This window comes from Mercenaria mercenaria, chromosome 14 (genome assembly GCF_021730395.1).
Source record: "Mercenaria mercenaria strain notata chromosome 14, MADL_Memer_1, whole genome shotgun sequence".
NCBI classification, from domain to species: Eukaryota; Metazoa; Mollusca; class Bivalvia; order Venerida; family Veneridae; genus Mercenaria; species Mercenaria mercenaria.
Window position 1 is genome coordinate 40528329 of NC_069374.1, and position 12994 is coordinate 40541322.

The 12994-nt window shown below is 37.4% G+C and overlaps 1 protein-coding gene across 1 annotated transcript in view; it reads right to left on the bottom strand.

Moving 5' to 3' along the window:
- Window positions 1-196: 196 nt before the first annotated feature.
- Window positions 197-12994, bottom strand: part of LOC128548172 (atypical protein kinase C-like) — an 89527-nt gene continuing 76729 nt past the window's right edge. Inside the window, exon 7 of the mRNA XM_053522599.1 lies at window positions 197-268. Coding sequence (XP_053378574.1) covers window positions 197-268 — 72 coding nt within the window. The remainder of the gene's footprint in view (window positions 269-12994) is intronic.

The window sequence follows — 12994 nt, forward strand, 5'->3', positions numbered from 1 at the left end:
AAAGGTATACTTTTGACAAAAAAGTTTGTAGAAAACCTTTACATTTCCTTTAAAGAAGATAATACGTATACGAAATTTTGCTTCACCAAATTACATTAATTTACATTAGTTATACAATGTACAATAAAAAAAGACTGGATACCATACCTCCTTGCCAATGTCTATTTGTGCTGTTGTTGTGGAATCTCCATTTGACTCATTCCTGGTACTTGACTTTGACATTTGTCTGCATAAGGTGGTGGAGCTTTACCTGAGGCTCTCTCTGGACCTGCACATTATATATAGTAGTCCTATTAGTCCAAGAAATTTGGGGAAATAATTGTGCACTTTCTGTGAAAAGTTTCAAACTTGGCACGATTGTAGATTGGTGTAAATTTTCCCTTTATTTTCGACTGGGAAGCAGGTTGTAGATATAGCCAAAATTCAAGATGGCCGCCATAATTAACAGTTTTGTAAAAAATGCTATAGCACTGTAAACATGGCGAGAAAAAAAATGTAGCAGAAAGTAATATTTATCTACAGACAAGCTCTATATGCAAATAGAAAAAAATCAAGATGGCGGCCTAATCTAAAATGGCGCCAAAAAATCATTTTCCCTGAAAATGCTCTTCTGAAGGAAGAATGTGCGAAAATTATTTAACGTTGCATGGTACATGTAGAACATATATTTGTGAAGTCACCCCTCAAACAAATTTTTCACTAACAGTGGATAAACAAATGCAATATGGCCCACAAATTTCAGATGGCGGCCACAAAATATTTTCCCATGAAATTGTGCGTGACTGAAAATTTTGAAACATTGCATGGGGAGTTTATATATTTCTAAATGCGCTCCCCAAACAATTTTAAAACTGGCATTGAAAAAAATAAATTTAATACGGCCCAAAAAAATTCAAAAGGCAGCCATAAAATATATTTCCCATGAAAATCTTGCGTCAGTTGAGCATAATGACTGTGTGAATAATGTGAGATGTTGCATGATTGTATAAAAATATGCTCATAAAAATCTAACACTTCATTGGCTAAATAAGTCAATGAATTTGACAAATGAAATCCAAGATGGATGCAAAAAATCAGAGGAAATGCACACCCGACCCCGTATATCAACAAACAGGTCTTAGTAATTTCCCTTGGTCTAATATCCTATACAGCCTGATTCTCATGTTGGTATATGTTTTCTTCTCTCATTGACTGACCCTAGATTAACCTGCCCTTTTAGCTTCAACTGTTTCATTGCAGCAATGAATGAAACATTTACAAAATAATAAAATTTAGGAGACAGACAAATAACAATTACTGCTTTGTACCCCTCTCTTGGTATGTCACAGTAAGGGTGCTATCCCTTATGTGTTAACAGCTCCATTATGGCAGTATTGACAGGATAATTCTGTTGCACATATTCTGTCATACTAAAGGAAAAAAAACTACTCATATAAAGGCAATATTAACACCCACCCTGGAAACCGCAGGTGCCACACTGTAAGCCCCGGTTTTTGCTTTCAAGGGGGGGCTGGTTTCTTTCCATTTTTTTCACAACAGAATAAAGGGGTCGGATCAGCTTTGAGGATATCCTACAAGTAGATTTCCCCGTACGATGTGACATCTGTTGAAAATTCTTTGAAGAACCTTTACATGTATGAAGTACCTATGGTGAATACTCAATAAACCTTTAGAAGGATCGTTTTCAGTCTTATCAAATTTCTGCCTCACATTAATTATGGGACCTTCAGTTAAAGTGACACTCGTAGACAGATTCTCAAGTGTTGACAGCAGTTCTAGAATTGTTTCTGACTGCAAAACTACCCAACATGAAGGGAACCCGAAATGAATTTTAATTTTTCAGTTAAAGGCAGAATGTAGAAAATTTTTCGAAACATGTTGGATTCTTTTCTGAAAGGATGACAACGTCTCAGATGTCAAAGGGTAGCCATTTTTGAACAGTTGGGAGAGGTCAAGTTTAAAAAAACAACATATGTCTACGAATTTTAGTCTGAACATTAGTGTGCAGTCCATCTACTATTGTCTAGGGAGGTCACAAATATGCTTCCATGCGGCTATCTTTATAATACAAAACCACCGGTGTGATCAAACTTTATTTCATCCCTATGTATTGGCCTAATTTGCTTTATCTGTTTAGCAATTGCATACAGTGGCTGTTCGTATGCCATAACTGGAGTCTTGTGGAGAGGTGTGGCAGTGGGGAGTAGCCTTGATAAAGTACATTGAGTGGTGCAACTCTTCTGTAAAGTCTGCATTACTGTGATTCAGGTTTGCAGGACATTGCAGTTTCTGGGCATATGAGACAAAGCCTTTTAATACCCTACTTATCTGGTGAGCTTACAACTGACATGCTTATTCATCATTAGAAGCCTAACATTATACAGATGATAATTTTTCCTATTGTAAATGTCATATTGCAAGACTATACTGGTTGGGAACCATTTTCCGGACACATATTCATATTTCGGCTCCATTATTCCCCCCCAAAAATATTTGACATAAATGAAGCCCACACTGCACAAATTTCAGCTCCTTCCACATCCAATGTTGTAATCAGCATCGTGCTGTGACGTAAAATATGGGTTTAACAGGGGGCCTCAAATGGGGTCACTAAAGTAAGTTATTTTTCCCGTCAGGTAAACCAGTATCCGGACAAATACTTTGACGGTGTTTTGTTGTTAATTTGATATCAAAACTAGAGCTATCACTAAAGGTGATGAATGTACCCCCCGCATGCACTGACACAGTACATTGCAATTTGACGCACACAAGATTGCATAATTATGTGGACTGTATGTATATAGACTGTATGTATACAGTATAGTAACAAAAAACAAAGTCCCATAACTATGCAGAATATTTATCTAAAAGAATGTAACATGCACCATGCACAACTAGGGTTGGTTTCTGATCACTTGTGTGAAGTTTTATTAAATTGTGTGCAAGGGTTTGGTAGATTAGGCACGCACAAGATTGCATATGCAGACTGTATGTAATAGTATGTTAACAAGAAACAAAGTCCCATAACTCTGCAATTTTTGTCGCTGAAAGAACCTAACATGCCCCATGCACAACTACTGTTGTTACTGATCACTTGTGTGAAGTTTCATTAAATTGTGTCAAGGGGATGAGGAGAGTTGGTGCGCACAAGATTGTGTCTATGTATATAGTATAGTAACAAAAAAAACAAAGTCCCATAACTCTGCAAATTTTTTTTCTAAAAGAACCTAACATGCCCCATGCACAACTACTGTTGGTACTGATCACTTGTGTAAAGTTTTATTAAATTGTGTCAAGGGGATGAGGAGAGATGGTGCGCACAAGACTGTGTCTATGTATATAGTATAGTAACAAAAAAACAAAGTCCCATAACTCTGCAAATTTTTTTTCTAAAAGAACCTAACATGCCCCATGCACAACCACTGTTGGTACTGATCACTTGTGTGAAGTTTCCTTAAATTGTGTCAAGGGGATGAGGAGAGATGGTGCGCACAAGATTGTGTCTATGTATATAGTATAGTAACAAAAAAACAAAGTCCCATAACTCTGCAAATTTTTTTTCTAAAAGAACCTAACATGCCCATGCACAACTACTGTTGGTACTGATCACTTGTGTGAAGTTTCATTAAATTCTGTCAAGGGGATAAGGAGAGATGATGCGCACAAGATTGCGTCTACGGACAGACGGACAGACAGACAGACAACCTGAAACCAGTATACCCCCCTTACAACTTTGTTGTCAGGAGGTACAATAAGTTATTAAACTATTTCTACACATTTCTCTATCATTCATCTCTTCAAAGTTGCACATGAAACATAACCCGACGTTCAATAGCAGCTACGAAAGCAAACCGAGGTTGACTATAAACAAGAGATCACAGAGTGATCTTGGCGCCCACCAATGTGCCATTTTTGAGTGTTCCAAATTTCAAGACTTACTGACTAGCTCAAGGTCAAATTTCGTTTCCGTACACAACACTGTGCATGTGGTCCAAATTCAAAAGCTGTAGCTTGAGAAATGTGAAAGTAGGTCACTAGATCAATTTCAAGGACAAAGTTCTTTGTACACAAAACTATGCATGTGCATCAAGTTTGAAGGCTGTAGTTTGAGAAATTTGAAAGTAGGTCACTAGGTCAATCTTAAGGTCACAGTTTATTTTGGTACAAAAAACTATGCAAGTGGTCCAAATTTGAAGGCTGTAGCTTGAGAAATGTGAAAGTAGGTCACTAGGTCAATGTCAAAGTTTGTTTCGGTACACAATCCTATGCATGTGGTCTAAATTTGAAGCCTGTAGCTACAGAAATGTGAAAGTAGGTCACTAGGTCAATCTTAAGGTCAAAGTTCATTTCGGTACACATAACTAAGCAAGTGGTCCAAATTTGAAGGCTGTAGCTCGAGAAAAATGAAAGTAGGTCACTAGGTCAAAATCAAGGTCAAATTTTATTTCGGAACACAGAACTATGCATGTGGTCCAAATTTGAAGCCTGTACCTTCAAACATGTGAAAGTAGGTCACTAGGTCAATGTAAAGGTCAAAGTTTGTTTCGGTACACAAAACTAAGCATGTGGTCCAAATTTGAAGGCTGTAGCTTGAGAAATGTGAAAGTAGGTCACTAGGTCAAAATCAAGGTCAAATTTCATTTCGGAACACAAAACTATGCACGTGGTCCAAATTTGAAGCCTGTACCTTCAAAAATGTGAAAGTAGGTCACTAGGTCAATGTCAAGGTCAAAGTTTTTTCAGTGCTCAAAACTATGCACGTGGTCCAAATTTGAAGGCTGTAGCTACAGAAATGTGAAAGTAGGTCACTAGGCCAATACCAAGGTTAACTCATGTCAAGGTTCATCTTGCCACTCAAAACCATACATGTGGTCCAAATTTGAATATTGTAGGTTACTGACAAGAAGATTTTAAAAGCTTTTCCCTATATAAGTCTATATGAACCATGTGACCCCCAGGGCGGGGCCATATTTGCCCCTAGAGGGATAATTTGACCAAACTTGGTAGAGAACCACTAGATGATGCTACATAACAAATATCAAAGCCCTAGGTTTTGTGGTTTGGGCAAGAAGATATTCAAAGTTTTTCCCTATATAAGTCTATGTAAACCATGTGACCCCCGAGGCGGGGCCATATTTGACCCTAGGGGGATAATTTGAAAAATCTTAGTAGAAGACCACTAGATGATGTCACATACAAAATATCAAAGCCCTAGGCCCTATGGTTTTGAACAAGAGGTTTTTCAAAGTTTTTCCCTATATAAGTCTATATAAACCATGTGACCCCCGGGGCGGGGCCATATTAGACCCGGGGGAAATAATTTGAATCATCTTGGTAGAGGACCACTAGATGATGCTTCATACCAAATATCAAAGCCCTAGGCTCTGTGGTTTTGGACAAGAAGATTTTCAAAGTTTTTCCCTATATAAATCTATGTAAATTATAGAAATAAACAAAGGGCCATAACTCACTAAAAAATTGTTGAACCAGTCTGATTTTCAGGGGGACACAACTAGAGTACCAATACATCATTCTGACAAAGTTTGGTCAAAATGCCCCTGGTAGTTTCTGAGGAGATGCGATAACGAGAAATTGTTAACGGAAGGACGGACGGACGGACGGACGGACGGAAGGACGTCGGACCACGGACGCAGAGTGATTTGAATAGCCCACCATCTGATGATGGTGGGCTAAAAACTCGAATTTCGCCTTATACGAATTTTTGATAATTCCAATAGATACAGAATAAAATAAGTGCAAAAATCAACAGCCCTGCATCTTACATAACTGTTAGCGTGAAATTAAAAGTAGAACATGTTATCAGCAGACAATCATTATGTAGTTTGATTATTTCTTCCCCACTTGATACCTTGGCATGTGTATACTACTGCACATGCGCAATGCTATCTTCATGCCCCGTTAAGACAGAAAGTTGTTTTGTAAACGCAGGTGAGTTATCATCAAAACCCAAACATTATACAGCCTTATAAAATAGTGGTTTGTTGTAGACATGAAGAACAAACATCTAAATGATCTCGATGAAACAATTACATGAATAACAACGAAATAAAGCAGATATTACATGTGTCCGGAAACTGGTCCTGTCTGGAAAATGGTTCCCAACCAGTATGCCATAGTAATAAAATCTATAAGATCTTTTGGATGCAAAGAATACAACCATGCAAAATAATAGCAGACTCCGTTTGACTGAGTCTGTTCATGAAAGGTAATGGGTAGTACAACTCCCCTCACACCTCCTAGCATTGGCTTTAGCGGAATTCTATTATAGTGGATACTGAATGTATTCCACGATCCTAAAGAACCATAAAATATAACAACACTTGATCCACGACCAAAAAATAGCCATATTATTACCATTGTTTTATGCTGAAAGAAAATGATGTAAACAGTTCTAGCTATATGGTAAAGTAATTTCAGTAATATAACAATACATAGCAGCAGGTGGGCAAGTTGTTTAGAAATAATTAGGCATGTAAGTAGCACGAATTAATGATTGCTTTTACACAGAACAATAAATTGACAATAGCACAAATTCAGTACTTGATAGTTCTTTCAAATTCATATATTATTCTGTATTTTATTGTGCAAATTAACTGATTTAGATATTAAAATGTGTAGTTTACAACTTTTATATACCTTTTATACAAATCTGGACTGGAAACTGTCTGTTTGTACTGTTATAATAATTGTTAGTAACTTATAGACTACATGTATACATCTGTGTCTGTGTTGCAAAGTTCTTTTTTACTTTTCGTCTCGGCTTTGAAAAACAAGAGGACCATGATGGTCCTGAATCGCTCACCTCTTCCCACATGACCCAGTTATGAGTATGACGTCGTTTTTCTATTATTTGACATAGTGACCTAGTTTTTGAGCTCATGTGACCCAGTTTTGAACTTGAAATAGATATTATCAAGATAAAAATTCTGACCAATTTTCATGAAGATCCGTTGAAAAATATGGTCTCTAGAGAGGTCAAAAGATTTTAATAATTTTAGACCTACTGACCTAGTTTTTGACCGCAGTTGACCCAAATTCAAATTTGACCTAGATATCATCAAGATGAAGATTCAGACCAACTTTCATACAGATCCCATGAAAAGTATGGCCTCTAGAGAGGCCACAAGTTTTTTTTATTATTTGACCTACTGACCTAGTTTTTTATGGCACGTGACCCAGTTTCAAACTTGATCTAGATATCATCAAAGTGAACATTCTGACCAATTTTTATGGAGATCCATTCACAAGTATGGTCTCTAGAGAGGTCACAAGGTTTTTCTATTTTTAGACCTACTGACCTAGCTTTTGACCGCACATGACCCTGTTTCGAACTTGACCTAGATATCATCAAGATGAACATTCAGACCAATTTTCATACAGATCCCATGAAAAATATGGCCTATAGAGAGGTCACAAGGTTTTTCTATTATTTGACCTACTGACCTAGTTTTTGACGGCACGTAAACCCACTTTCAAACTTGACCTAGATATCATCAAGATGAACATTCAGACCAAATTTCATACAGATCCATGAAAAATATGGCCTCTAGAGTGGTCACAAGGTTTTTTCTATTTTTAGACCTAATCCCCTATTTTTTTGACCGCACATGACCCACTTTCAGATTTAACCTAGATATCATCAAGGTGAACATTCTGACCAATTTTCATGAAGATTCTCATGAAATATATGGCCTCTAGGAGGTCACAAGGTTTTTCTATTTTTAGACCTACTGACCTAGTTTTTGACCGCACATGACCCAGTTTCGAACTTGACCTAGATATCATCAAGATGAACATTCAGACCAACTTTCATACAGATCCCATGAAAAATATAGCCTCTAGAGAGGTCACAAGGTTTTTCTATTATTTGACCTACTGACCTAGTTTTTGACGGCACGTGACCCAGTTTCGAACTTGACCTAGATATTATCAAGGTGAATGTTCTGACCAATTTTCATGAAGATCTTGTGAAAATATATGGCCTCTAGAGAGGTCACAAGGGTTTTTCTATTTTTAGACCTACTGACCTAGTTTTTGAAGGCACGTGACCCAGTTTCGAACTTGACCTAGATATCATCAAGGTGAACATTCTGACCAAGGTTCATGAAGATCTTGTGAAATATATGGCCTCTAGAGAGGTCACAAGGTTTTTCTATTTTTAGACCTACTGACCTAGTTTTTGATGGTACATGACCCAGTTTCGAACTTGACCTAGATATCATCAAGATGAACATTCTGACCAACTTTCATAAAGATGCCATGAAAAATGTGACCTCTAGAGTGGTCACAAGCAAAAGTTTACGGACGGACGGACGCACGGACGGACGGACGGACGGACGACGGACACTGCGCGATCACAAAAGCTCACCTTGTCACTTTGTGACAGGTGAGCTAAAAACCAATATCAATACAAAACAGTTTTGTCTTTTACTTTATGCACTGTACACTAACATACGCATTATTGACCTGCCAAGTACCTGTTATATACCTATCTAATCCAATTGTTACACAATGTTTTGTAATCAGAAACATTTACTCAAAACATTTATTAATATGAACAAAACTTTCACATAAAATAAGTTGGTAAAATAATATTTTGCTAATCTGAATCGGTTTGTATTTCTGACTTTGTCCTTTGAAATTTTAGATACTTTTATAACTTATGGCCTCATTTAAACAGGGAGGTGTATGTGTTTGTGTGTGTGTGCGGGGGGTGCAACTTTCACTAATACATTTTTCACGTAAACAAAAGAAACCAGCTTTTATACATAACTGTTTAGTATCAAGGAATACAAGTAACATAGGATAAGAAAATTGTATTTTCAGTCTGCACAATACATATATAACATGGCTTGTATACCTTAGAAAAGAAAATCAAGTGTCAGTATGTAATCTATAAACAGAGTCATAGTGCTTGCCATCTTGGAATATAATGACCATTTTGGTTTTTGTTTCAATATGATGGTCTTGATTATATAAGGGTATATGTTTTTTTATATGACTGTTCCAAGTAACATCCTTTTACGTGATGTAATCAATATTTCGCCATTTTCAAATAAAAGATTATTTTTGGCAGCCATCTTGGATTTTGGTGGCCATATTATTTTATTTTGATATAAATAGCAAACATATTCGAAGCATAAGATATATTTCACTATTATTCCAAAGCTTTCTTACAGGATACACACACTTGTTTTGCCATTTTCTTAGTAAACTGAATTATGGTGGCCATCTTGGATTTTGGTGGCCATCTTGGATATCCACAAACTGCTTCCCAGTCTTAAATGAACCGTAAAATACTTATGTACTACTGTGCCAAGTTTCATGCTTTTCACAGAAGGTGCACAATTCAACCCTTTTATGCACAGATTTTTTGGACTATATATTATGCAGTCACTTGCCTTAAGCAACCAACCAATCTAACTTCCCAAATTGATTTTCTTGGTCTAATTTCAACTTGTCTTTAACCTTTAGCCTGCTGGCGGCAAGTGATTCTACCTTTGCAACCAGTGCAGACCAAGATCAGCCATGCAGTCTGACCATGGTCTGCACTGTTCAGTAAATTTTCACTAAACACCCCTTTGAATAATAAATGGTATTGTCCAAATTGAATGATGGACCAGTCCATTATAAAAATTTAGCAGGGTAAGGGTTAAAGTAACCATCTGTCTTCAGCAGTCAAATTTTGTTGCTCCCATTGTTGGCTGTTTTATGCAAGTTTCACCATATTTAGGTATCTGGAGCAATGGTTGGTAAGAAAATTTACTCCTTTTCAGCTATGAAGTAAGTAAAGTGTTTAGGTATCCAGAATAATGACAAGAGCACCACAATGTGGAACAACATACGCCCGAAGGTATGACTTTTGACCCCTAAGTGTGACCTTGACCTTAAAGCTAGTGATCCAAAACATTTGCTCTGAACATCGTCTCGATGTGCTGAACATTTGTGTCAAGTTTCTTTGAAATCCTTAAAACAGTTCAAGAGTTACAGAGTGATGACCTTTGACCCTTAAGTGTGACACTGACCTTGAAACTAGTCATCTAGAACATGTGCTCTGCATGATGTGGTGAACATCTGTGTCAAGTTTCTTTGAAACCCTTCAAGGGGTTCAAGAGTTACAGAGCGATGACCTTTCTCCTCTAAGTGTGACCTTGACCTTGAAGCAAGACATCCAGATTGTACGCTCTGTGCATCATCTCGATGTAGTGAACATTTGTGCCGAGTTTCTTTACAATCCTTCAAGTAGTTCAACAGTTACAGAGCAAACACGAAACACACTCATATGACTATTGATCCCCAAGTGTGACCTTGACCTTGAAGCAAAACATCCAGAACATGCGCTCTGCACATCATCTTGATGTGATGAGCATTTGTGCCAAGTTTCTTTACAATCCTTCATGTAGTTCAAGTTACACAAGACACAAAACAAAGTCATATGACTACTGATCCCTAAGTGTGACCTTGACCTAGAAGCAAGCCACACAGAACATGCGCTCTGCAAGTCGTCTTGATGTGGTGAATATTTGTGTCAAGTTTCTTTGAAATCCTTCCAGGGGTTCAAGAGTTAGAGCGGACACAACATTGCTAACAGACAGATGGATGGACATGGGGGGTATAACATAATACATCCCTTTGGGCATATAATTAAAGGAATTTACTCATTTGAACACAACTGCTTTGAGTAGATGTGAGTATTTAATGATGACCTTGTGCAGGTAGGAGTATCCAGGCATTTGAATCTATGATTGCTTTGACCAGGTAAGAGGCTTTACTCCTAAAGAGCACTGACTGCTATGAATAGGTAAAAGAACTTGTTTACTTGAAGCAATGGTTGCTTTGAACAGGGAAGAGTATTACCTTATTTCGGGCAATAGTTGCATTTAGCAGGTTGGAGGATTTACTCATATGGAGCAATGACTGCTTGAGCAGGTACAGATACTTAGTCAATCGCAACAATGACCATTTTGTGCAGGTAGGAGTATATACTCATTTTGAACTAAGATTGCTTTGAGCAGGAAAGCATATTCATACATGGAGCAATGACTGATTTGAATAACTGTGAGTATTCAGGCATTTGAAGCTATGGCTGCTGGATATGTAAGAGGATCTACTCATTTGCAGGAATGTTTGATCTGAGCAGTTAAGAATATTCAGGCATACTGGCACAATGATTGTTTTCAGCTGTTATGAGAATCTGGAGCAACGATTCCTTTGAGTATTCAGGTACTTGGAGCAATGACTGCTTTCACCAGGTGAGTTTATTCAGGTATTTGCAGGGACAAAGTGACAATCCTGAAAAGAAGAGGGGGATTTGGGGGCCACAGATCCCCAGCACATTCAAGAGGCACAGCCACTGTAGGGGTACCTGTGGAACATTGCAAATCCCCTCTCCCAGCTAAATGCATTTTAAGCTTTGCAATACTTCCTACATCTGATCTCAAGATGAGCTAACTATACTTTTTCTTGAAATTTACATACAAAAATATCTTTAAACTAGATGTGTGTCTATAGGACACTGGTAACACTCATGATTCTAGGTGAAATATTATTTAAAGATATATGCAACACAAATGGTTAACTAGAACTGTCACAGGAGTGACGAATAATACCCCCAACAATACGGCCTTGTCACAGAAGTATAGCAACCATAAGAAAGAAGTGGCCGCAATAAGGTGCAATTTAAATTATTTCACTTGAAAGTGAAACAAGAGCTGTCAGTTGACAGTGCGCTCGACTATTCTCAGTGCTTGATAGTATAATATAAGCTATGAGTAAAACTTTAACATTACAATAAGCATATTCTAAGTCGAAAAGGGGCCATAATTCAGTCAAAATGCTTGATAGAGTTGTCTGCTCCTGTTTACAGACTAGGGTCATGATGGTAAACAAGTATGCAAAATATGAAAGCAATATCTCAATGGACTTTGAAAATATTTTGGGGTGGTACGCAAACTTTAACATTACAATAAGCATAGCCTAAGTCGAAAAAAGGCCATAATTCAGTCAAAATGCTTGATAGAGTTGCCTCCTCCTTTTTACAGACTGGGGTCATGATGGTAAACAAGTATGCAAAATATGAAAGCAATATCTCAATGGACTTTGAAAATATTTGGGGTGGTACGCAAACTTTAACATTTGTGTGACCCTAACGCTCATGCCGACGCCGGGGTGAGTAGGATAACTCCCCTATTCTTCGAGTAGTCAAGCTAAAAACTGATATGAGTGTTTGTGAAAGAGCCTAGTGTTATAATTAGACAATGATTTCAGTTATTATACAGTTAATTATGTAAATGTTTTGTTTTAATAGCATACAAAAATATTTAACATTGGAAATTATTAACATGAACAAGCGTAAACAAGAGGACCATGATGGTCCTGAATTGCTCACCTGTCCCCACATGACCCAGTTTTGAGTATGATGTCGCTTTTTCTATTATCTGACATAGTGACCTAGTTTTTGAGCTCATGTGACCCAGTTTTGAGCTTGACCTAGATATCATCAAGATAAAAATTCTGACCAATTTTCATGAAGATCCGTTGAAAAATATGGTCTCTAGAGAGGTCACAAGGTTTTTCTATTATTTGACCTAATGACCTAGTTTTTGAAGGCACGTGACCCAGTTTTAAATTTGACCTAGATATCATCAAGGTGAACATTCTCACCAATTGTCATGAAGATCTCATGAAAAATATGGCCTCTAGAGAGGTCACAAGGTTTTTCTATTTTTAGACCTACTGACCTAGTTTTTGACCGCACGTGACCCAGATTTGAACTTGACCTAGATATCATCAAGGTGAACATTCTCACCAATTTTCATAAAGATCTCATGAAAAATATGGCCTCTAGAGAGGTCACAAGGTTTTTCTATTTTTAGACCTAATGACCTAGTTTTTGACCGCACATGACCCAGTTTCGAACTTGACCTAGACATCATCAAGGTGAACATTCTGACCAATTTTCATGAAGATCAAT